Below are 26,650 nucleotides of genomic sequence, written 5' to 3' on the forward strand. Positions count from 1 at the left end.
GTGTCTGAAGACTTCTCCGTCAGTGAGAGAAGTTCCAGAAGTATGCAACAAAATTTTCCCGAGAATGTAAAGAGTGAAGCAGGCTCCCTTGTCTCTGAAGCGAGCACACAGGAAATTCAAGACGATGAGAAACAGAGACCGGAGGGCACGAAGTCAGACAGCTCAAGGAATATGTCGTCGAAGACTAGCAGAAAACTGTGACGAGCTCAGGGATGCATTATTCGCGCACCTTATTTTCAGAAGAGCCGGCAAGAAGTGGTTCAGGGATTTACCTGGACAGCCTGATTGCGTCATCCCATGAGAACGACGTGCACAGAAGTAGTAATGACCAATACTGCAATGCAACTACATCGACCAAATTTCTCTTAGATGACCTAGACGTCTTCCTGAAAGATTGCAGTCCCATCAGAAGGCTTGTGGCTAGGCATGCAGGCATCGCTGGGGGGCGTGACCGCTTGTTATTTAAGGCAAGAAGCCTGGCTTTTAGGGAATTCCTCGCTGTGGCAGAACCACGGTAGGAAGGGTTAGTTGGAAGGTAAAATAAACCTTGGATGTTGTTTGATTGAATCTCTGTTGTGTTGCTTATTCCTTCGCGTGCGGAACAGATGGGCTGACGCCCCGGGTTGTGGGAACTTTGGTTTCCACAGGCTTCAGAATGAAGCTGGGGTCGACCGGTTCCTGAACAAAGTCAGCATATCAGAAGGAGAAATCATTGAGACAGCAGTATAGTCCCATTCGAAAAACATTCCTCCAGAACAGGACGAACGGATGTCGGCGAATGGCGAGATGATTCTCAATAATTTCCTTAGAGACCTTCCTTCACCTGTATGGTCTCTTCATAGACTACTGCAACAAGGTGATACTGGAACCATCTGATCCTGACAATATCCTGGGAACAAAGGATCTTCAGCGACGGAGTCTTGTGCGCCGGTTTTCAAACCCGCTGGAGTCTTTCTCATCAAGTCAGTTTTACAAAGCACAGGTACCCTGAACAAAACGTGTGGTACGGGAGCATGAAGCTCGATAGTTTCGAAGCCTCCGATAAGCTTGTCGCCAGTTTGTTTGTGGCGTATTATATCACCCGCGTACCACATTGAACATCAGCGGTATTACCGCTGGTGAGTGGGCCTCGTTCATTGCTGTTTATCGTATAGGCATAGGTGTCCATTAAATGTTGTCCATCATCGTTATATAGATCCCTTCTTTATATTCTTGCACAATATTATTCTCTCAGAGGTAAATTAGGGCTGTGTGAATCTATTTTCTTTTATTCAATGGTGCTGCTCATAGCAAGGTAACAAGACGACTGCAAAAACATTTCAAGAATAATTCTACAGACTAAACTAAAACCACACAGCTGCTAGTCATGTCAGAGGCGTTCTACTAGAGATTAACAAAGTAAGATGATCAACAGCACCTTGTTTGGATACATATCTAGTAATAGCATTATTACACTTGCTTTGTCTATCACAACAAAATCACTCACCCATTTGACATAAACAAAGCCGACAAAAATGTGAATGTGTTCACAAAACAAATCAACATTTCCTCCTACTGTGAGAAATGGTTTTCCTGTGTGAGAACTGAAGAGGTCAAGGTCCTTTTTGGGTTCCATGTAACAATTATTTGACTTGCGGGAGGAAGCAAATAACTTAACTGAAAAAATCTCGCTGCATGATTCGTAACAGTTGAAAGAAAATGAGTCACCTTTTGGAATGTGTGCACAAAGGCTAAGGAAACCAAAATGGAACATAGGAATAGGATAGAGAGTTGAAGGATGAGTACAGGAAGTTTGAGAGCAAGAGGTACAATATGTACCCTGCGTACAATAGTGGGAAGGTGCGGTCAGCCGGCTCTGAAGTGGTGAATAGTGGTGCAAAGCATATAAACAAAACAGATAAGGTAAAATCAGCATGTCTACTAATAACATTTCAAGTTAACAAAAGCCTTCAAAGACAAAATACGACATTTGAGCCTAACAAAATATTTTGACTGTCATACAGTGAAAGTTTTTCTATGGTGAACACTAAACAGAGTAAAACGACACAAGTGCAATATATGTGTATATGTATAACAAGAGTTCACCAAGGAGTACCTCTCGAAGCAAAGGTTGGGGAAAATATTACAATCATTTTAACAGAAGCATAATAAAGCACTAACAGACCAAATAAAACTAAATTCCTTGTTGATGCTATTATGATGCAAACAGCACAAATAGGGTTCACTCGTGCAGTTCATGTGTGTGTGTCGACAGATCCAGACTATGTTGCTCAAAATTCTCGAGTAGCAATTCAACAAAAATTAAAAGTATAAGACAACTGCAAATTAAAATTGTGCACAAATGGGTGCTTATAACAATGTTTCGCGACACAGCAATATGTACAGGCGTACAAATGTTTAATTATCTACTCCTGCTTTCCATGACACAGCAAACAAAGACCAACAATGCCCCTGTTGACATTTGATTCATGGAAACTTATCACTAGAGCCCGGATTTTTAGGCCCGAACAAACCTTGTTTTAGGCGCCTATAAAAGGTGCGAAAAATCCCGACTTAGGCACTAAAAATGGCATTATGGGTCCTATAAATTGTTGCGTTTTTCACATCTGTAGCACCGAAAGCGCAAAAAGAAAGTGAATAAATCAGTTTTATCTGCAGGAGCAATACTGTAAATGGTGGTTGTGACTGTTTTCATAATTTTTGCTGCACAAAATGCAAAACTTATTGGTCCTACGACACTTCTCGGGAGGACTTGTCCATTTACTGGTGATATTTTTCTCCCTCCTCTGGGTGCACCACTTCAGAGCCGGCTGACCGCACCTTCCCACTATATCACCCCCCGGCTGGCGAGCATCGGAAGCTTTAGTGTGACGCTAAAATTTCTTAGTCCTCAATTTAGGTTTCACCTTCTAGATTTCATTTTCAGCATTACCACAAGGGCCGTGTATGGGGGATCAATTCTTCTTACACTGAATGCGGTGGCACGTTCGCTCGTGTACCTATGGCCCCGATAGCCCGAGAGGAAGGGAGCTTGCTAACGTTACAAACTGTAGGGAGTTAATCGGAGTTTTAGGCATCTACGCCAAAATAGGCACCAATGCCAGAATATACATTTATAGGCACTATCAAACCGATACAGGAGGTTCCCCAGCACCCAATTCGTGCTCATGTATCGAAAAGGCACTATTAGAACCACACGAAAAAAATAGGCATTTGCCTAGGAATCCGGGCTCTATTTATCACATTAGTTAATAAATAGCACACTTTATCCTTCGTAGCATTCCTTTCACATGTCCTAACTAATGTGAGTTATATACTAGTGCCATGAACAATAAAACAGCGTGATCCGGGATGGATGGACACTGCAAGAGGAAACTAAAAAAGTAATTGTTTTGTGGAGTGTGCATACGTGTGTCTACCAGGTCTACCCTGTTGACATACATTTCTGGCTCGCAAAACTGAGCCTTCATCGAATGTGTCGGTTCAGAAATTTGTGAAGGTGCCAAAAAAGGTGTTTCATTATCAAATTGCTTCAGCAAGTTCTCAATGCACAGCATTAGGCACACATGCAGAACCGTGCTTTGCATTGGGTAGCATAACAAGCACAGCCCAAATGTCTGTACGACTACCATGAGATTCGTGGACGGCTCCATTCGTTGGACGATGATGGGTCGAAAGAGGGCTGTGGCTTCCAATGTTGGAGTATTGTTCAATGAGAAGACGATGATCTTCTAGAACGTGCAGGACTTTGAAAATACAAATGTCAGTAAATGTAAATTTACTGCCGCAAAGTAGTGTAGCATTTGTATGTGGAAACAGATGAATTTTTTTTCCAGTACCATTAGAGTTATTAAAATATGTACAGTCGACCCGCGTTTATCCGGACAGCTTCATTTCCTGTGAAAATGTCTGGATAGCAGGGGAACCGGATAAGTTTAACGTTAAATTCCAGGGTGATCCTAAAAGGAGATCTTTATTGACCATTCCACAAAAACTATCCATTGTCATCTGTTTCATTCTAATACACGCATCCAGTTCTTGCAAACCTCTGCGAATGGCATTGACTTGCAAAATATTGTTGTGTTGCTCGAAAAATAATAGCGCTGTTCTCAGTGCCGCCCGCTCATATTCTACCGTCACAGCTAGTGCATCTACGCTTTCATCATCAGATTCTTCTTGAAAACTATCGGACGCGACGACACTGACGATGTCGTCGTCTATGATTGCAGCGCAGGTGTCCTCGTTGTGGACCTTCTCAGTCTGAAATCACCAGACTGCTCAGTGGATTACTTTTGTGATTACTAAGGGGTAGAGTATCGCCTGTTGCGATGAAACTCCCCACTCTCCAAGACCGAAAATAAAGTTGTTGTTGTTGTTGTTACTTTTGTGAAATGTCGGAAAGGGAGAAAATTCTTCCCAGCAACACAGTCTCTGTGTCAGTAAAAAGAAGGCCACGACGAAGGTTCTCGACCTCGCTTGACTAGGTGTGGGCCAAGTGTCATTCCTGGACAATGACCGGATAACTGAAGCCGATTGTTGGGTATTAGTAATTTGTGTTCCCTGGAATTCTCGTCCGAGTCCGGAAGCTGAAGTCCAGATAAACGAGGGCGAAATACGTGGGGAGAAATCCGTCCCCACGCTTTTTTGTCCGGATAGCGCAGGATCCGGACATATGAAGTCCGGATAAACGTGGGTCGACAGTACATGCTTGGTCACATAATTAGTGCACCATGGAAGCAAAAATGATTGTACTTTTTTTCTTCACATATTTAACGCACCAGCACCATCTAGGCAGCCGCAGTGGTGTGCGTCTTGTTGAGGAAAAAGAGGCTATGATGCAATGGGTTGAAACAAACAGCACCTAGAGACACAGCACCACTGAGGTTTCAATGGCGATAGCTATCCAGACAAGCCACTATCAGCCACTGGTAGCCACAGAAAGCCTGTGTTTCAAAATAGTCTCGAACTGACTTTATGCATCTACGTGAAAGAGAGCGAGAGGAGGCATTCTGTATATAGACGGCGTTGGCTGAAACTATCGTACGCTAGCAATGCAGTGATGATGGGCAGTTGCTGCTGTAAGTGAAGAGAATGATGACAGAAGACAGAGTGCTTGATATAGTGTCAGAATAAGGGCCGGGTCCCATAGCTTTATGCAAGCAGCAGCAGCAACACGGCAACATGGCAGCAGAGCAGCTTTCTGCTGCCGCTGCTCTGCTGCTGAAGGCGTCCCATAGCTTCGCTTTGAATTAGCGGCAGCAGCGTCTTAGGAAACACAAAACGTGTTGGCAACTGTGCCATTGTTTACATTTCGCACATTCCGAAGGCGTACGCAGCGGCTAAGCCTTTTAGTGCACACACCTAGGAACGCAATCCTAGGTGAAAGGCGTTTGTGTGAGAGATATATTGTGGATTTGGAGCTCATAAGTGAACTTTGAGATGAGTGTGGTGGTGGTCTGAGCCTCGTATTACCTGATTGACTCTTCGTTGATGTGTAGTCAGTTTCATGACATTCAACGTAGGTTCGTCCTACTACTGTGCAGAACAGTCCTTGCTGTGTTGTGTGGAGATTCTTCTACGGGATTTTGTCGTATAAATATTGCCTCGTTACTACAGTATTCGATATTTTGATTTACGGTGAATGTCAAATGCGTATGTTGCTCTTAGTGAAATAAAATTGTCTAACAAAAACAAAGGCCCCTTCTGCTAGTACTCACTGCTTTCTGCCTGTTTTCACAAGGAATGGGTTCATTATCTATCTCTATCGAACCTTTTTTTGTTGTCTGAACGTTGTCTATCTCCATCTGACCCTTTTCAAGGGTCAGTTTCATTTACAACCACCTAGCAAGGTCTTGGAATACCGACCACAAGAAATTTGTTTGATTTGGTTTTCACACGGCATGGACGTGAAAGTGCTTGTACGTTACCAGGTCACGGGTCAGTACTTTCCAGAAAACAAGCAAACATGTAGCTACAACTGGTACACAACATATGTATCACGTAGGTTCGGTCGAACACTTTATTGAACTTTATGAACTGAATTATGTCCTGAAAGTGCACTTCACGCAGTCCCGATGATTGAACACTCACTCCAAACTACTGGCAATCACAAGCGTATCCAGGTCTTCAGGGTCAAATCACGGAACAACCAGAAACAAACCTTCTGCCGTCACTCACCGCCCTGCTAACCCTAAACACCGTCGAACGAAAACAATACCAACCAGCCTCCTGATTGGCTTTCGAGACCGGCTGCTCAGGCTGCAGAGCAACAGGGCAGCACAGCAACCAAAAAATTCGGATACTAAGAGCAGCAGGGAATTTCTGCAGCTCGGCAGCGCTGCTGCTCTCGCCCAGTGCTATGGGACTGCTCGTGTCGCTGCAGCTCTGCTGCTCCGCTGCTGTTGCTCTGCTGCTGCTGCTCAAATCGAGGCTATGGGACCCCGCCTTAATATGCAGACATTGAATTTGGCAAGGACACCACATGGGGAAAGAAAGGATATTTCTTTGCATGATGTCTAAAAGCATCTCAATCTGTGGTAGTACCAGAAGATCTGATGTCGGTGTACGATGCAAGCACTGTATATATTGCTTCCCTTGCATATTAGATGAGATTGGTCATGAACATGATCTCACGCAAACGCCCATTGTAAAAATCCTTTTGATAACTGGAATTTCTTGGGATGGATGGGAAGATTGTGATTCAAACAAGATGATGGATGATTCACAGTAGTCGAGTGCACATTGAGACTTCATTTTTTTTCTTTGTGTATAGTTAGTGCACTCCCTTGTGGGGTGTTTGAGCAGAAAAGTGCACTAGTCAAGTGACACGGAACTTACCTCGGAGGCGGTGGGGTTCTAGGGGTTCGACTGGGAGGGGGCGTCGACCTTGGGGTGACTGACTTGCGGATTCTCAAAGAGGAATACTGCACAAAATGTGACATCTACTGTAGATTTGACAGTGCCTAAAGATAGAAAGTTACCGGAGAGCTTCCCCTGGAAAAATTGCTGCTGGCATAAATGAGAAGAGCAGTATCTTTGTGTCCAGCCTCCATAGCTATCTGCAAAGCAGTGCTTCCATCCTGCACATTTATTCCTTCAGTAAATTAGTCTCAAAAAGAGGAATGACACATTTTTCTGCTGCACTTACACTGTCAACGAGGCTCAGTTCTGTGTCAGGATGCGCCAGCAAAGCACGCACAATCTCAATGTGTCCATGCTCTGCGGCACACATGAGAGCAGTCGAACCTTCATTGTCTTGCACATTAGGCTCAGCCCCACCTTCCAACAATAGCTTGACTGTCTCCAGACGTCCATGGCTGGCTGCTAGCATCAGTGCAGTTTGTCCATTCTAATTTAATTAAAAGAACAAATGTGAACACATTCCCCCTTTTGCCATTACTTAGATGCAGCAAAATCCTAACTGCCAAATTTTGCAGGCCAAGTCAAAATAATCAAGTTTCAGGTTTCAAGTACTATTCTATTCACTATTCTAATGAATTACCTATTGTTATAAAAAGTACAATTTCTGGTGTCTACCTGAGTGGCCTTGGTGTTGACATCACCCAGTTGGAATAGCCTCTGGACGACGTGTCTGTGAGTGTCATTTTTTATTTCAGTCAATGACACCAGCATCATGCATGTGTAGCCTGCCTGCATAAGTGGAATGAAACCCCACATATTCAAAATGCCACATAAATCTGCTATTCTTCAGCCCCACCCACCAGCTCTGATGTCTGAACATCAGACTGGCTACTGCTCATAGTTCATAGTTGATATTTTACTGATATCTTATAGTAACGTGTCAATAACAAAACAGTTTATGTGGGCAAGATGTGGCATAGCAAAGACTGGGACAAACAGAATTGTTGCCAAAAAAGACATTTAATATGGAAACACACTTCTCATTTAATATTTTCTATCCACATTATCCTTTGCAGGACTTTCAGCATTGTGTAAAAGCTATGTCAAGTCATCAGAGCATTCACACTGAACACAATGCAGCATACATATATTACCTATTAAATCCTCCATCCTGAATAAAAGTTGTAAATATTACCTAGCTTTTAAGCTCTTTCATAGCACTCAAAATTTTATTCTGCAATTGATCGGTATATGATAAAACGAAGTTATACTTGGAAACTACACATACATGTAGGTTTTAGGTTCCTATTGAAAGAAGAGCGGGACTAGGAAAAAAAAAAGGAAAGAAAGAGAGAGGAATAAAGTTCCGTATACGAAAAAAAAAAAAAAAACATGTAATAATCTGGGACCATCTCAAAATAGATGTCATAGTTGTCACAAGGTCAAGTGGAGCATCATGTGCTTCCTTGCAATTCCAGTGAAGATGTCCTCCAAAGATAGGGAGCATTTTCCTTTCCCAAAGTGAAACTGGAGAACAAACAGGGAGTAAACAAAATGCATGCCCAGCTCAGCACAATAAAAGATAAGAACCCTGCTTAACCACCAGCTCTCCGTTATCAAGTGTTGAACATCAATATATTTGTGTTGCTTTGTTTGCTTATGTTTTATGTTCCTGTCCCTACAACGACCTGAAGCTCGAGGAAATGATACCATCATCAACGTCAAGTTCAGCAAGGAAGAGTGCCGATATATATGGTGCCGATAATCTCAGTGTCCTTCCAGCACACAGATGAATTCCACTATAAGACACTGTGAATTTAAAGTCCTGCAAGATACTCTACAAACATGCCCGCAAATTATTAGGATAACCCATGTTAAACTGTACACAAAACCCATGCATCCTTTCATGATATTCTAGGTGGTTGACCAAAACCTTGGGTTTACTTTCACCTGATGGTTAATCTAATTGCTGGATTTCATGTAAAAGCACCAGATTTTTACCTCCTGAGAGTTGACTAAAAGCATTGAACCCATCAGGTCCTTCATCCTAGACAGTATGTGGTGAACTTGATCTCACCTCTGCCCATGGCACATTTGTTAACGAAACGCTACAATGAAAAGCAGGGTTTTGCACTGCCCCTTGAACTCCCATGAACATTAAATTCTATTTCTTGTTTGCCGCACAACATTAGGTCACTACATAACATTTTTAGCACAGCACACCTGCAGAAGGGAGCTGATCCCGAATCTCTTCTGCAGCCCATGTCACAATGCAACATGTGGGCATAACAGAAGGCACACTTCCTATGGCAGTTTCAAGATGGTTCATGTGGCTTATGTGCAAAGGTCATCCCACTGACCACTTCAATAATGAGCATGTTTTTAATGTGCTAATTTTCCAGACATGCCTCCACGTGTGCTGGCTCCGGTTGTTCTGATACCCTTCACCACTCTTCTCTGCAGTGGTCCACAGTGTCCCTCATATCTCATGGATGGCCCACGGTACTTGAGACACTTTATCATCGACAGACTTGTTCTGTTCAATGCAAATCATCTCAACAGCTCCCTCCTTCAATTCCCTCATGATTGGTTGCAAGACATACAAATTCGCATTTCCCGGCATGCCGGGATAAACCGAGGTTGAGCAGCATGCCGGGAAATACCATACTCAATAGTCCAATGCTTCCGGGGACAAGGGCTCCTGGGGATTATGCATGGTTCAATGACAGCCACAAAGAGGTCAGCGGGAAGAACACCCTATCCCCACCACATTATCAACAAGTTCTAACTGACCCGTATTTTAACCCGTTTTGGGAGTTTGGTAGTAGAGGACCCTGCGGCATTCCGCGATTTCGCAGTATGGAAGAAGGAACAAGTGCTGGTCTCAGGTGCATCCGAAGCTATACATTACCCTTCAAATTGGAAGTGCTTGAAAAACTTTCGGAATTTCATGAAAACATCAGTGCCACGGCACGTTTCTCCTTGATTCCTCGCCCGTGCGTCCAGGACTGGATGAAGCTACAAGAGCAGCTCAACGCGTGCAAGGCCGAGAAAGATGCCGCCATCCAAAAGAGAAGAATTGTGCCTTCCACGAAGGAAGAATTTGCCGCATGGATATCAGAGGAATGCAAACAAGGTATGTCTGTGTCAGCATCTCGCATCGAGCCCAGCAATGGGTGGCTGGGACGACACAGATACAGCATAGTGAACAGGACAGTCACCAGTGTGGGGCAAAAGATGCCAGAAAATGCTTTATGGCTACCACAATTCAGCTATCAGCGAGATACAACTTGGGGATATTGGTAACATGGATGAAATGCTGATGTGGTTTGATTTGCCACACAGTTGACAGCCTGCACCCCTACATCACTGATGAAGTAATGCCGCCTCACAAAGCATGCTGGTGGGAACTATCAGCTTTATCTAGCCTATCGGCCAACGCGTTTTTCCCGCTTCTTGCCCACCACAGCAAAATATAACCTCAAACCGGTCTTCTTGTGATGTCACATGTTTGTAAACAGAGGGTCATCTACAGGGTGTCCCAGAAAATGTGTCACTGAATTATAATAAAAAAAACTACACCACCTAGAGTCACGCGGTCAACGGTATTTGTTCTGACTGGGTTTTTGCCACCTCCTCATGTGAATGTCGTGTAACGTAAGTTTAATTATGTAAATTTTTGCGAGCTTAAGTCGGAAATTTGCCTAGTAAAGGTCACTTTTTTACCCCACCAATGTGAAGAGCGTGTCTAATTTACTCAAATTAATGATAATTGACAGGGATATTCAGGAGCTATCCCATCGGAAAAAATAGCCTAACATCATGCTCTACGGAGGTCGCACAGAATAGCGCACGATGAATTTTTCAGCGCAATCTGTGTCAGTCCGACGAAAGGAGGTTGGAAACCCATCCCACCCCGGTATCGCAGAAAGAGATAACGCAGGCATAGCTTATCACGTCCGACTTTCGCTGGGATAATGCTTTCCCTCTCCCAATTTTAGGAGCTGTTACTTTTTCTACTATCACTCTGTGGGCTGGCTTCGGAACCTCCTTTCGTCGGACTGCGAGCGATTGCGCTCAGAAAGACATCGCGCGTTATGGTCCTGTGCTTCGAAAAGCATGATATTCGGCTATTTTTTCCGATGGGATAGCTCGTGAATATCACTGTCAATTATCTTGAATTTGAGTGAGTTCGGCACGCTCTTCATATTGGTGGGGTAAAAAAGCGACCTTCCCTTGACAAATTTCTGAGTTCACTTCGCAAATATTTGCATAATTAAACTTGGGGTACACGACATTAACTTTACAAGGTGGCAAAAACCTAATAAGAACAAATGTCGTTGACCGCATGATTCTAGGTGGCGTAGTTTTTTTATTATAATTCAATGACACGTTTTCTGGGACACCCTGTATAAGACCTGCGACTTTAAGGGTGTCAAGCATGTCATATGTAAAACCACCGGGAAAGAGAAGTTAAGGTATACTGTTGTCCTGTTTGCCATGGCAGATGGCACCAAGTTGAAACCGATGATTATATTCAAGAGACTAAAAAATGGGTCAAAAGCCGATTTCCCTAAAGATGCCGTCGTTTCTGTGGCAATGAAAGGCAAAATGACGGCTGAACTCATGAGCTGTTACAAGCAGAAAGTGTGGGGTATCCGGTCAGGTGCCTTTTTCAGGCCCCGTTGATTACCTTGCGCTGTCGCACCTGAAAACCGTGACGAAATCAAGCTTCAAGCAACACTACAATACATTTTTGTCTATTTTTTCTGGAGGAATGGCTCCTCTGCCTGCTGATGTTGTTTGAAACAGAATATTCAAGATGGCAATGAAAGAACTCTGGACGGCGTGGCTGCGGGACGGCGAGATTGAATACACAAGGTCCAGAAAACGCTGTTCCGCTTCATACCTTATGTCGCACTTTGGGCAAAAGAAGCGTGAAGCCGGATTTCCGAAGACATGATCAAACAATCCTTTGTAAAGTGTGGACTTGTTAGTGGCGTGGAAACCAACGTGCTGCACCAGTGTCTGTGCGACGCTTTGTCATCAAGCTCTGTAGCACTCGAAGATGACGAATACCTGACTGGCCTTACAGACAGCTGCGATTCTGCTGATGAACAAATGTAAATGAGTGTAGTGTATTTGTAGCTGTATGTCAGGTAATAAATGTTTGGTACTTGCATTGTCGTTGACCTCGCTTAATCCGGCATGCTGGGATAGAGCAGGAGGGCAGATCGTAAAAGCTGGTCTACCTCGCAAAACCCGGCATGCCGGGAAATGCGCGGTAATACAGTAAAGGTAATTGAGTTACTGTAAGTAATTACTCTTTGTGTAACTAATTACTGCGACCAACTACTTTCTGAAACATGTATCCGTAACTGTGATTTAATTATTTTTCAAGAAACTTGCACTCTTTAGGTCCTGTGTGTTAGGTGCCAAGCACATAGTGAGTTGTTTCAGAAGTTTGTTTTCAGTAAGTATTACGTATGATACACGGTGCGTCAAAGGAGGATAGAAAATCCAGCAAACCGGTAAGATGAACCAGCGTGTCAAAGTTTTACATGTCACCTTGAAAAGGAGTAACTGGAAGTAACTGAGGTGTGCTTCTGTCTAAGTAACTTTGCCTGTAACTTGGGTACTCTGAGAGTCATGTAGCTGTAAGTTTATTACACTTTGTGAGTAGCTTATACAGCCCTGGTCACCACTATGCACAGCTGCAGGGGCAAATGTGGTCTACAATGTGGTCTTGCACTGGATACAAGGAATACAGGCGTACAGCGGGAGACACTTACATTCTGTGATGTAGCGCGGTGAAGCGTGTCATCAACATGAAGCAGCAAGTAAAGTGCCCATTTAGGCACTTATCGGAGCCTATTTCAAAAAAGGCATTAACACTAATGGGTCCCCTTCGACATGATTCGTGCTTATAACATCAAAAGGCATCATCTGTACAACTCCCAACGAAAAGGCATATACCGTAATTTTACGCGCATTACCCGCGGCTTATGCGTGATTTTTTTCTCTCACGGACGCTCTGTGGCTTATACACCGGTGCAGCTTATCTCATGACTATTTTTTCCTGGTATTTTCCCCATATGCCGGTTTTAACGAAAAGGCCGGCACTGTCTCTGAGCAGCACTGCCCTACCACTGCACAAACAATGCGTAACAGGGGCTCGTCCACATTCGTGTAGACTGACCTTCCTGTTGCCTTCCCTCAAGCAGCTTTAACGAAAGTGGTGACAGTGATTCATATCTTCTGGAAGACCACTGACCCGTCGATTCATGAAAAACACACAACAAGGGCACAATCCGATCTTGGTAGAACACTAGAACTGACCTCCTTTGTTGCACACCATGCTGACTCCGGAGTATGGACCACATGGTTTATGACCTTCTTTATGGTCTCCTTTGTCGCACAATCAGTGGCGTCGTATTGCCCGCGACTTATCTGCCCAAAAATTTTCAAAACGTTCCAAAAAACGGGTACTGTGGCTTATCTGCCATGCGGCTTCTACACGTGAAATTACGGTACCTGGAAATCAGCTGGTCTACTTTGCTGCCTCTGAGGTTGTTGTATTGGTGAACTGTTACTCGCGGCAATGTTGCTGCGGCGTGGACGCTCAACCACACTGGTCGTCATTCACTGCATGTCGTCATGGTACTTGCATGCAATTTCCCCTGATTTAAGCTACTTTTGGCAACTTCCCTGACAATCCCCTGACTTTTCCAGTCGCATCAAAATTCCGACAATTCCCGGTTTTCCAGGTTGGCAGACACCTTGCCATCAGTCTGATTGGAAGCTTTGAACCCCCAAAGATTACTAAAAGGCTGATGGGTTATCTGTCACTGTTACTTACAAATATGTAACACAAAATTGTCGCTGAGAAGGCGTGTTAGCTTAGCTCAATTGGTAGAGCCCTTGACCGGCAATCCAGAAGATGTGGGTTCGAGTCCTAAAGCTGGCTAACCTTTTCAGTGACTTTCATCTTTCACCACAAAATTCTCGTTTTCTCAGGCAACTTCATTGCATGTAACTGCAGCATGACGTGGATACGTGAAAGGCTACCACCATCTGTACACGTCGATGGAGCCTGCGGTTTCCCAGAGGAATTTGAGGGAACCTCATTACGAGACTTTGAGAAAGCATGCCCCTGAAGGACCTTTGTACCATGTAATTTCACTGTCAATCAGTGTAATGCCATAGTTGTACATTCTTAGCATACACACATTTTCTGTATGCTTTGGCGTGCCTTCATGGTAAAACATTTTCCTTTTAAGGTGACACTTGTGCTCACTAAAAAAAAAATGAACAGAAAAAAAAAAAAAACAAAAAAAAAACAGAGTGATTGGAGTTTGCATGGCATTAAAGTTCTATCATGAATCAAACAATCATTTGGAAATTTGTATTCGTTTTGTTAGTTATCATTCGTACTCATCATTTTCAGTGCTTACAAAAAAAAAAAAAAAATGCAGATACATAACCATCCACCAGTAACTTCTTCACATGTCCAGGGGAATAATTGCCACAATAAGACTCAACAGGAAAGCACAAAGAAAGCCAAAAGTGACTGTCACTGTAAGGTACTACGGGTAATGCAGAGAACACCAAAACTTGTCCAGTAGCAGACTCAATAGAGGAGTGTTAACCCACTTTAGAGGACTGTGTTGGGGCATCCTTTGAAGGGAAAACAGTCAGCCATCCTAAAATTTCTAAAATAACAAGAATGGGTCTGACACAATGATGTCACTTAAACTTGAGGGTTCTTTGCATGTATTGTAGAGTGGACGTTAGCAATGGACGTGAAGAAATGCCAATCACAAGCCATTAGCAAAGCACAGAAAGAAGTTTCCCTCAGTATGAGTACATGACAATTTATTCCAACATCTTGTGCTTATTGTAAATTTACAGTGTAATAGAGCAAAGTTGCATTAAAGTACCCCATTTGCTGCCTAGGTAAAATTTAAATTTATTTCAATGAAGCTGAGTGCATGCCTTCCCCTGGGGTGACATGTTCATGAGAATCACATCGAGTGGTTTCAACATACTGATAAAATTCATTTAACAACTTGTAGTAGACCAAACACTTTTTGTATCAAATTAGTTGAGGGAAAAAAAATGAGAAAATTTCGGAAAATAAAAAGTGATTGGTAGGATCCTATTCAAAGTAACAATGACAACAAACCTTATTCTGCTTGCTGACATCGCACACTTTTGAGTCGAGGAGAATGCTGACAACGTCAAAGTTTCCATGCGAAACAGCATAGTGGATTGCTGTGTTTCCCTGAAGACAAATAAAGCTTGCTTAACTCATGCCCATACAGGTGTCTCACATGTCTTACATTAACGTCGGCCATGTTGACAATGCGATGAAGCAGGTGTCTTGAATATTCTTCAAAACCGTCCATGTAGTCCTCGACAACATTGGGATCCGCGTTTGCAGGGCTGGCCACTCGGAACCACTCTTGCTGAATAAGGGTCACTGCTGTTTTCTAAAATATGTGGAGATAAGCTTTAATATGAAACTTTGAACCAATTTTCAGGAAACATACCAGCTTATTTGGATCTCCTCTTTCTGGCTTCATGAGGTAATCATTGAGAACTTTGCAGGCAGCCTTTACCTCTTTGCTCAATTCGTGCCTGGTCATTTTTGGAGAAGAGACAAAGAATTTGAGGGCTGCAGGGATCCTATGGGAAACTGCTAAATGATCATGCAAGATATGACACCACACAAGCTCAAATTGAGGTTTATTGTGTACAACAGAAAGAGGCACCCTTAAAATTCCCTCATTTTTCCACATTTTTGCTGACTATTTCGAGCCAATTTCGTGACCAAAACAAAAGAAAACTGTGGTAGCGATCACGAGATCAACCACATCTCATCAAAGGGTTCTTCGGTAAAACTAAAACCTGTGTTCCAGTAAGTCCTTCAGCTTTATCTAACCCTTACAAAGGCAAGCAAAAGCACAAAGTGTGCTCAACATTCCATTTAGAAGAGAAAATGCCTCGCTAATGCCGTGTTTGCTTTTCTCCCAACAGGAACCCGGTGCTTGCTCCTAAGTTTTCATACAGATCACTCATAAAACAGAACATCTATGGAATAACTAAATAATACAAATCACATATTGAATTCAAACAAACAGAATACAAATATGTGTTCCTCATCACTGTTTAAAAGAACCAATATTTTTTTTTTTCCTGGAGTAGGGAGACTCAAAACTAGAGCACTGCATGTGCCACATCCTCATGCCCAGACCCTGCCCGGCCTTCCTTTGATATACCAGCCCAATGTAGTGGGCTGTAAAAGTGGGGTAACACAGGCTCGAGCCCAACCTAGGCTCGGCAATGTAGAGGCCCAGGCCCCTCTCCGTGCAGTGCTTTACTCCATTATGCCTCATATACTCTTGTCTTTTTTTGCTAAAAGTCACTCAGTAGAGGGGCTTCCCTACTTTTTTGCCTCTGAGCTTGTTGTGTTGGTGAACTGCTACTTGCAGCAATCTTCAGCTTCACTGACAAGCACTAACAATGCACTGTGCATCGTCATGGCACTTGTCTGCCCACACTTGACCTGCTTTTTAGCAACTTCCCTGACAATCATCAGTCTCCCAAGTTTTCTAGGTTGGTATACACCCTTCAGGGGAAGGCCTGAGGGGCAGCAACAGGAAGAGGCCTCAATGATCAGCTAGGAAGTCAAGTTCATCCTTGGAGAGGCTGATAGGAGGATGGTTAATTGCAAAGTCTGCCCCTGGTGCACAGCTCTTTCTTGTGGCTGACTGCTGTAGAAGTGGTTAATTTTGTAATCTTAATAATTCGCAAATTCGGATGGAGCCATGTTTAGGAAATATTTCACAAGACGTTAATTTTGCAGTACGCTGATCCTGAACCACAGAGTTCCAGGGGTGTTGTTTGCTTCAGAGGACTTTGCAAAAAAATAGCATCTGCAAAAATTAAGTGCTCGTGAAAATTGCTACTTATACAGAAAATTTGTATTAGTGAACAACATGCAGGACCTGCACTCATCAATACGGCACTTTAGGTGCAACAGGTGCATTCTCACAGGTGTGCACTGAACTGAGATGTTAAGCAAGCATTTATGCACCAGCCAGTCTGACCAGCATGAACAGATCTGACAGGTTGTAGAAATTTCATAAACAACACTTTCACAGTTGGAAGGAGAACTAAGCTGGTTTATTTGTTTTGCCATCCCCAACAATTTGTTTTCATTGCTAAAAATCACAAGATGTCAAAGCTGGCAGTGACTTGAGGCCTTCAGGATCAACCAGGTGCGCCAACCTTGCAACAGTTGTTTTCCTGTCAGCCTCTTCAAAGATGAACTTGACTTGCTGGGTTGTCAGTGAGGCTCTTTTTTCCTCCTGCTACCCCTTAGGCCTTCCCCACTCTTCCTGCTGCTGTGTGCAATAAGCTTACGTAGCCAGACAGATATACTGCCCAAGAAGGCATGTAACCACCAGATCACTAATTATCTAAAATTAATTAATTAGCAAATAAATAGAGGTTTTTGGGGAAATTGGAGCCAGTCATTACACAAAGCCAGCCCATTTTTTAACAAAATCCTGAACAGGTGCCAAATTTTGCTGTGCGCATGGGCAAAACCATGCTCATGAGAAGAGCAAGAACCGACATGAGCTACACCAGAGAGCAAAAATATCGTGCATAGTGGCTACTGATAGACTGCTTGATGAATGTCACGTCAAATGTACTAAAACTGTTATTCTTAGCAAACAATGGGAGCGAGAACAGGCATTTCTCTGCTGCAGTGGAAGTTACTAAACTTCCACTGCAAAACTCACACGATAATAATTTTCGCTTTGTTTATGTCCTGAAACATAGACAAATCCAACACACCTAGAAATTGCCCTGGTGTCAAGTAATTTAATACATAGAGGCATCCGGCGCCTCAGCCACCTTCCATATCCCACTGCATTCATTGTCTAGTGTGAATTGGAATGCATAAATGGCCATCATTGTCACTTGCAAATTACAATGCAAGAAATTCATCGCCAAGATATCTGCTCCTCCAGGATTCTGTGTTTTCACATATCCTACATGCAAAAGGACGATCACCAAGTTGTCATTTTTCTGTCTAAATATCCTAAAAAATATTCAGAAAATGTGTAGCCGACATGAATAATCATACAGTCATGTCTCACATATCGGACAGTTCAGATATCTGGAAAACTCGTTATCCGGACTACATTACCGGAAACGAACCATTGGTCTCGGTTATCGAGAACTTGTGATTCGTATCCAGACAGCAAGTACGGGAAACAATGTTCCAGAAGCTACGTCATTCTGATTCGCTTATCGGAACTGCATCAACGGCCTCTGTCCTCAAAAGGATAACATCTCACTGTTTGACTTCCCTTTCTTCATAGGTCTCTCCTTTTTTTGTGTGTGCGAGCACATGGTAGAGATGGTAGACAATAAGTGGAAGAGGTGCCCTGTATCCACACGTTAACGTTAATGTCCAAGCCATCCGAAAGCATCGCCTGTCTTTTGGCTTACGCAAAAGACAAAGACAAAACAAAAAGACAAAAGCATGTGTGTTGGACCGCCTTTCTGAGTCATTACCCTCCTTTGAACAGCAGGGTGACGAAGAGGGTGCCGTGCCTGTTACCAAAATTCTGTCACACCTGCGCCTACTAATCTCGAGCAGCTCCCTTCACATGAATTTCTGAAGTAAAAATCTTTTCCTTGATTCCTTTTCTGGAGCTAGGTCTCCAAAATTTTTTGGATTTCCCTGGAAGTTTGCTTGGTTCAGCTATCCGGAAATTCATTATCTGGACGAAAAGGGACGACTCCCGAGGTGTCTGGATAATCGAGACCTGACTGTACATTGATATGTGGCTTTATGTCGCAAGACAACTGTGACCATGAGCGACACCATAGTGGTCAGTCTGCGGAGGTAGTTTTGCCCGCCTGAGAGTACACCGTGTTTAACATCCCTCGCGGAAGACGAAGTTGTCTAATCAGTTGCTGGCGCCCTCGGCGAGGATCAAACTCACAACCTTGGAATCAGTTAGCAGACACACTACAAACTGACCCACCGAAGTCAACATAGAACGCCATCTTGTGTCAATGATCTAAGCAATACAATACACAAGCAGCCTTTACAGTATCGCCATCTATAGGAATGCTCCTAAAAGAAGTGCTTTTCTGGGGGTCACTGGCTTCTTGCACATTGGCCCTTTCCCATTTTGGAAGCAGCGTGTTGGAAGCGAATGGGTCGATGTCATTTTTTGTGACATGTGTGACATGGCTGTAAATCCCCCGTCTCCCGCAGTACCAAATGAAGCCATTGTCGTAATTTTTTCAGCTATCCACAGAGTTTGCAGACTGCTTCTTTTGCTGGTTTTATTGTCTCCAGAGTGCATGAGGAGTGATGCCTCACGCGTACCACTTAGCTGAGTCTTTGAGTGTGTTTCTGTATGTCACTCAAACAATTTCCAAACTGCAGTTACAAAACAGTCAAAGGTGCCTCTCATTGTTAAAGCACACAAACATCCCTAGACATACTTGTAAGGATCTGCACTAGCTTATTCACAACTTCTTTTTCTGCTTGTTCTTTTGGCAAAACACGTTCCTACCATGACAGCATCTGATTCAGAAACACCCATGGCAAACAAATATAAGAGATGAATAGAATAGCCGTTTCTTATTCTATCTCTTTCTGATATCTCGTAGGGAGCAGCTTGGGTGATGAAATACGCCAATGTCGTGTTCCATAAACTTTTGTCCCAAGCTGTACTAGTGAAAACTGCTTTGCAACTACTAGGATTAGTTGTTTAACTACATTTGTAACCACTCTGATATTTTGTGCTCATCGTTATATCTATGATCGCTTACGTGTAGAAATAGCATGTGGGTGTATGGGGAGCGAGAAGACAGCGAGATCCCACTCTCTGAAAATTCATAGCACAGCACGCGCCACTCCATACAATACTGATGTAGTGATATGTCATGTAATGATACAATCATGGCCCCCAATCTGACGACGGAGGGGGCGTAAGGTTTTTCAACGTGTGTCGATCGTTACGTAGCCTGGTTAACACAAAAGACGTACTTTCTGCTCATGTGCCATAGCATTTCTGTACACAAATTTGACAACGAATGTCTCCGTTCCACGTCTAACAAGTGTAACTCAACCATTCTTCAACCTTTCTCACCAATGCTCCGAAAGCCAACGGTCCTGCTGTAACACGTTGGATACTGACCCCTTTGAAACCCCTTCTCGTCCCACGCGCTCTTGCGCTAGGCGAAGCATGCGTCTCTGTGTACCTGCGTTGAGCGTTGCTGTGCATTATGCAATTCTCTCCCTGAAGGAGCTTCTGCTGCCTGTGTCAGATGCATAGTGCTCATATTTTGTGCATGTGATGCGAAAGATGAAAAATTCTCAGAGTTTTCGCTAATAACCACAAAGAAAGAAGGCCAAGTTAAAAAGTGTTAAGTGGCTGTAGCCCGCTGTAACCTAACTGCTGTAGTCAACTACAAAAAAGTAAGCTTAACTAGCTGTTGTAACTACCATCTTTGAAGGTAGTCTAACTACTTTTTAACTACCACAGAGTAGTTTAATTACAAGTAGTCAAGTAGTTACAAGTACATAAGTCCCCACTTTTGTGGCCTTCATGAACCAAAATGTATTGTGGAAATGGCACAACACAAGAAAGAGATGGTGCTTAATTTAAAAACACAACAGCGAGCGAGTGTACCTCAGTGCAACTCCATACAAGAAAATGAGTTGAGCAGACAAAAAGAGGGCCTCGCTGTCGTGTGCCATCTCCTCCTCGTGTTCGTCTTTTCCTACACTACACCATTTTCACAGTTATGTACCAACTAACCAAACAGTTTATGGTTTCTCCCTTTATGTGTGTGTTTGCAGTTAGTAAGTAATGAAAAGAACGGCAGTATCTCAGGCAAAAGTAGACAGGATATTTAGAAAAAGGAATACTTTGAGAGACTGCCCACCTGTAACAGCAGTACCAAAGTGCACATAATGTGTGGAAAAGTCAAAAATGATCTTGGAGCTTTGTGTCTCACCACAACCCAATATTCACATTTATAAGACAAAGATATCAGGAAGCTTACTTTTGAGATCGATCACGAGGTTCCGACCGTTCAGGTACATCCAGGCTGCCAAGCAGGACTCGTCTATTTTCGCATCCCAATGGTGCCGAAGTGGGCCTCGACCGTGCTGCCCTTGATGCAAGCTTTGGTATACGAGACATCAATGTTGGTAGCGCTGGATCCAGGACATTTTTGTCTATGAAATCCTTAGCTACATTCTCAATCTGACTGCTACACTTATCACACAGGTTCACACCAAAGCTTCGTGACATGACCTGCTGTTCATCTGTAGGCCACTCTTGTTTCTGCAGGCAGCCTTCACAATAAGTCACACTGACGTCTGCATCCCCTACACCAATAGTCTCCGTCTGCTTGAGCTCACATCTGTCGCAGAAGGTGTCCAAAATAGAACACTCTCCACTGGCCTGTGTTTGTTTCAAAATGCTTGCAGAGGTGGCACAGTCACGCATTTTAACATGGTTACCAACACAAACCGAGTGCTTTCTAGCAGCAGAGGTTGGCTTCTTAGCCTGCATATCCACCTGCAATCCAACGTGTCGTCTGTCAATTGGGTCGAGTTGGACGCACGTGTCACGCTTTTTGATGGCCGCTGGAGCCACTTGTATGCAAATGTTGCTTTTCAAGATGCGGTGAGTTTGAGAACTTTGGTGCAGAGTCCCAAGTTTAGATACTGCTGGGGTTGTAACATCTACGACAACACTCGCATCTGCAAAGGACACCCTTTCAGTAGCTGTGGCAGCATCTGCAGTTATTGTCCTCTTGACTGCTTGCGTGGCACAGTCAACACACGGTTGGCGGTTTGGCTTCACTGATGTGTGCTCGACACGCATAACTTTAAGACATTCTTTTCTTTTTTTCTTCTTTTCCGCATCTAAGTCTGAATCTGTGTTTGTTTCCCGCGATTCATGCCGTTTAAGGTTTCTTTCTGAAGTAATGGCCTCTATTGCTTCTTTTAGCTCGGTCTCTTTTGTATGAACCACATCCATTAAAACTTGTCCATCGCCGATACCAATAGACCGTGTTGGCACAGAGCATTCTACACCAATAGTCCTCTGAGTACAAGCTGGCTTGCGGACATCAGTGACAGAGTCTACGAAGGTGCCTTCTCGAATAAGTGCCTGCTGGGGGGTCTTCCTGAATGCAGCATCCAGAGATGCAGCGAGTGCAGATAGGCTTGCAGCCACGTCTGTTTCACTTTCTGTGAGACACTGCAGACGAGGGGTCGCAATTCCATTGTCATCCAACTTGCGAAGGCGAGCAGATACGTCATCACCAGGAGAAATGTCTCCGACTGGCCCCACAGTTTTGGCTCTGAGTTGCAGCATGAGCAGACGCTTTTCTTCTTTTAGTATAGACATCTTCACCTGGTAATGATTACATTTCACACTCAGGTTTCACAGGGGCCTTATCTAGAAAATAACACACTGTCATGCACTTTTGTTTTAGACCCGATAATGATGGGGCAAAGTAAGTAGAAATACAAATAGGATGCCCCAACAATGTTATAATGTTGTAAAACTCAACGCAAATGGAATCCTTTCTGGTCCAATGAGACTAGCTGTATTGCAGCGTTTGCATGCCCGGGAGTTCGCCTCCTCGGCTAGGGTGTCCAAACTCTACATAGAAGGAACGGTAACGGAAACCGAAACTGTCTATTACCGAAATTGTGGATGATAACAAAAACGGAAACACATACCATAATACTCCATTACTAGAAACAGAAACAAAAATTAAAATGATGGCCTGGCGCTGAATTTTAGTAATGGCTATACCTGTTGTGCAATGACATGAACGACTTCATTTTATTTTGTATTTTCTATTTTCTCTATTCCCAGTACTACATGCTCTGAATACCACACAAGAGCATGGGAAGCACAATATGGGATCTTCAAAATGCATCCGACGTTTACTCGTCCCAGTCTGCATAACTCATGTGACCTACACAACAGATTCAACAAAATAGCACAATGATGCAAGCCTGCTTTTTCTTTTCTTTTTTTCTAACTTCACTTTTTTTTAAACTTCATATTATCATGGAACATTGGCTATAACTGTTGTGGGCTACAATTCAGCGAATCGTTATTAAAAATGCAGCAATGTGCATCGTGCCATGCATGTACGGAACAATATGATCGGGCCTGTTCCAAATCCACATGGCCACAATAGATATGCGCGTGCTTCCCCTGCCATCTCGTTGAATGCCACCAATTTTTGCTTCCCGAGTTCCAGCTCCAAGTTGTTTTTGCATTTTAGTGCCCCTTTAATACATATTCCTTCGTAGACCTTGGAGCATTTGTCTAAGGGTCAGCAGAACACAGCTGTGACCATACTTGTTTTCGGGGCTTAACTGTTACTCGTAGGAGCCTTTATTGTATGACGTGATATTTGATATTCGAAGGACAATTTTGCAGTTACTTGTATTCAATTCATATTTGAAAATTCCAATATTCACACACCTCTATATGAAAGGCACCTTGCATGCCTTACATGGATGCAACAACAATACCAGACCACTCATGGCTCATTATAGTCTACGAAAGGTCACTTACAGAAGTAGCACAAAGTGCACAGAGAGCAGCTACTGAGAGTAGTGCCCGAGAAATCGAAATTTTAGTGCGTGCTTTTTTGCCAATGTTGCCGGGTGTTTCCAGAAAGAAGAAAAGAGTACGGCTTGCTGGCTTGATTGTTGTCTGCTAGAGGTTGCCGAACATTCCAATTCATTGAAAACTGTGACAAATAATGATACACCCAATTTGGTGCGTAGTTGCTGCGTGCATTTCAGGGTTTCCCAACCCTTATTTGAACCGGTAAACATGTCTTCATTTTTTTTTTTGGTTCGCACCCAGTTCAGTTCCAACACAGTAGTGGCAATATCAGTTCGGTTTGGTTCCAGTTTATCTAGAAAATTGTGTGTTTTTTTTTTTTCAGTTTTCAATTCGGTTCGAAATTCTGCATGAAACCATTTTATGACGCACAACAAATAAAAGCAGGTTAAGCGGGCATAAGTTTAGGGTTGGGTAAATACGGTAAGTAGATTGTCCGTAAATACAGCGCAATATGAATAGATACCTGGAGGAGTGGAATTGTCTTGACCTGCTCCTCCAGTTGCCTCAGTTGTTTGAGGCTTGATGCCATCATCTGCCGAACTCGAGTTAGTGCTGCCCAGTTAGGTTCCCCACCTGTGTTAGGAGCATTAAGAGCCGCCACTGACTCAGCCAGCTGTCGCGATGCAAACCTCCAGTTTTGAGACAGCTGAAATCACGCAGAAAAATTAAATTGTAGCTAAGTTGTTATGCGTAAGTAAGCATATTACAATCCTCTTGGTGAACATCACAAGATACATGCAACCTTTGCCATCTCCATTATCTGCTAAGGGTATCCATTCTGTGACCAAGGTTCAAGCAGGAATTAATTGTTATTCACCAGTCAGTGAGCATGGTGCTACGCTCATTGACGACAGGATTGAATTTTCAATTGAGACATCAGTTCCAGCTGCATCGAGTGCAGAAGTACCTTTCGAGCACAAAAGGTGGTTTTGAAGGAGTCACCCTACTGAAGCTCCTTTGTGTTCAGGCAGCTTTTCATAAAAAATTCAGGTTTTGAATGCAGTGTGCTGCTATGCAAAATTTTAATACGAAATAGTCTTGAAGGGATAGCCAAGCATCACTTTGTAGATACAGTAAAACACCACTTGAACGAACGTCACTTGAACGAACTTTGCTAGAATAACCGACCGAAACTCGATTGTGTCAAATCATTTCAATTATTTACAATGTCAATAATAAATTGTAGCAAAAAGTGGCGGTAGGATGTGTTGGGACACGGCCGCAAGTTTTTAACATGAATACGCAGTGAGAATGGAGAGAGTTGAAATAAATGAAATAAATAAGGATGCCGTGCTGATTAATGCGATGGCCAAGGAAATCCTGCTCCGAGACGCCAAATTTGCTTTTGTTACCATTAATGATGATGCCATTGTGTCAGAGTGGAGCGAAAAGAACACGTAGCTGCTCAGCATTTGTTTCTGGATTGGGGCTGGCCATGAAGATATTGTCGACGTATGCGTAGACAAATGGTAAACCTCTGACAGTGGAGCCGATAAATTGCTGAAATGTTTTTGCTGCATTACGCAAACCAAAAGGCATGCGCAGTTTCGCGCATACAGTCAAACCTCGTTACTACGAAACACGATACAACGAAATAATTTGGATTCCCTGGCAAAGGGCCTGAGATGTATTTTATTTTAACTCACGCTAAAACAAAGTACTTTTTAGCCGCTGCCTCCATACAGCGAAAGAATGAGATAAGGTTTATGACTCCAAAGTCCACTTCCGGGTCCCGAAAACAAAGGGCGCAACCACAGTCTTGTTTCTGCAGCAAAGGATGGCGCTCACAATTAGGGTCAGGAGGAATCTGTGCCTACAAGGGGAAGTCTGAGTCATTGCAATGTTCAGAATTTTCCTTCTGAGGTTTCTCCTTCCTGCGTTGGTTTTGAACTGTCCGGCTGCAGCCAAGTATGGGACGAAGGCAACAGCAAAGCACAACACGCAAAGCGTGGGAAACGCTTCGTTCGTGTGGTGTCGTACATGACGAAATCAGTCTAGATGATTTTTCTCTACGGGGACAAACATGTCATAGCACCGAAGAGCCATGGGAAAGACGTACAGCCATAGGTTTGCGGGATCACAACACGATGTGGAGAAAGCTGTGGAGGCTTTGGTGGGTACAAACAATGCATGACACCGCATCTTCTATCTCCTCACAATGCAGACGCAAACAACCATCAATTTCATGCAAGAATAATATGCTGTAAGTGTCCTTTGGCACTATTTGTCATTGATGGCATTTTTCATGAAATTTTTTTTCCAGATCGTAGAGGGAGTTATTGGCGCACACCCTCATGATTCGCGACCTTCCATTCAATACAACAAAATGTTCGATACAACTAAATAAATTGCAGTCCCCGTGAGTTTTGTTATATTGAGGTTTGACTGTATCTATAAATTACAGTAAATTAAAGAAATGAAAGTTTTGTATTTTAGTGTTAGTGCTAAAACAAAGTCTGTGAGTGAACGTTACAGCTACAGTCGATCCTCTTGCTTGGGCAAGTACGGTATAGTGTGCGACAGAGCGGAAAGTCGTTTCACCACTCTGCTCAACACCGGACGATGATACGAGAAGTAGATGAAATAGAGGCATTCAACGCTGATACTGAGTGTCAAAGTGAGATCTAGAGAAGCATTGCCCAGACTTGTACCGTTATCACCCGTGTCGCCCAATCAATGTTGAACATGTCCTTCATGTGTGTGTGTTCTGCGTTATGCCCAGATTGCAGTCAATACATAGGACTATCGGTACGTCGGCATCCATTAGGAAAAACAGATCAGGGCTGTTGTTGGCGCCACTAGGCGCTAATGAATTAAACGAGAGCACACAGATGTCATGTGACAACGAGAGCAGAGGATGTATCGAAAGGTAGGGCCAATTGTTATTTCTGCCAGACATACATCACCACGATATCGAGTGCACTGCATGTGCTTTTCCATGGTGATCGGGCAACAAGTGGTTTGGCTGAGTATCTGCTTGTATAATGCGACACCACTGGCGTCCAGTCTTGCCATGGTAGTTAGAACGAGACACGCATTTGTAGCTAGTGATCGGTACAGCGCATTCGAGATCGTGC

General features: G+C 43.4%; 1 protein-coding gene across 3 annotated transcripts in view; it reads right to left on the reverse strand.

Annotated features, from left to right (window-relative positions):
• Positions 1-1,241: 1,241 nt before the first annotated feature.
• Positions 1,242-26,650, reverse strand: part of LOC135390551 (KN motif and ankyrin repeat domain-containing protein 1-like) — a 41,841-nt gene continuing 16,432 nt past the window's right edge. For 2 of the 3 annotated variants that reach the window (XM_064620248.1, XM_064620249.1), the window contains exons 7-16: positions 24,037-24,219; positions 20,968-22,331; positions 15,414-15,501; positions 15,204-15,353; positions 15,047-15,145; positions 7,537-7,650; positions 7,148-7,348; positions 6,981-7,079; positions 6,838-6,923; positions 1,242-3,746 (exon numbers count right to left, since the gene is read on the reverse strand). In XM_064620248.1, the coding sequence (XP_064476318.1) occupies positions 3,710-3,746; positions 6,838-6,923; positions 6,981-7,079; positions 7,148-7,348; positions 7,537-7,650; positions 15,047-15,145; positions 15,204-15,353; positions 15,414-15,501; positions 20,968-22,331; positions 24,037-24,219 (2,421 nt within the window). In that variant the 3' untranslated portion in view covers positions 1,242-3,709. The remainder of the gene's footprint in view (positions 3,747-6,837; positions 6,924-6,980; positions 7,080-7,147; positions 7,349-7,536; positions 7,651-15,046; positions 15,146-15,203; positions 15,354-15,413; positions 15,502-20,967; positions 22,332-24,036; positions 24,220-26,650) is intronic. The other variant, XM_064620250.1, reaches the window with a different exon arrangement.

The sequence above is a fragment of the Ornithodoros turicata genome, chromosome 4, assembly GCF_037126465.1.
Source record: "Ornithodoros turicata isolate Travis chromosome 4, ASM3712646v1, whole genome shotgun sequence".
NCBI classification, from domain to species: domain Eukaryota; kingdom Metazoa; phylum Arthropoda; class Arachnida; order Ixodida; family Argasidae; genus Ornithodoros; species Ornithodoros turicata.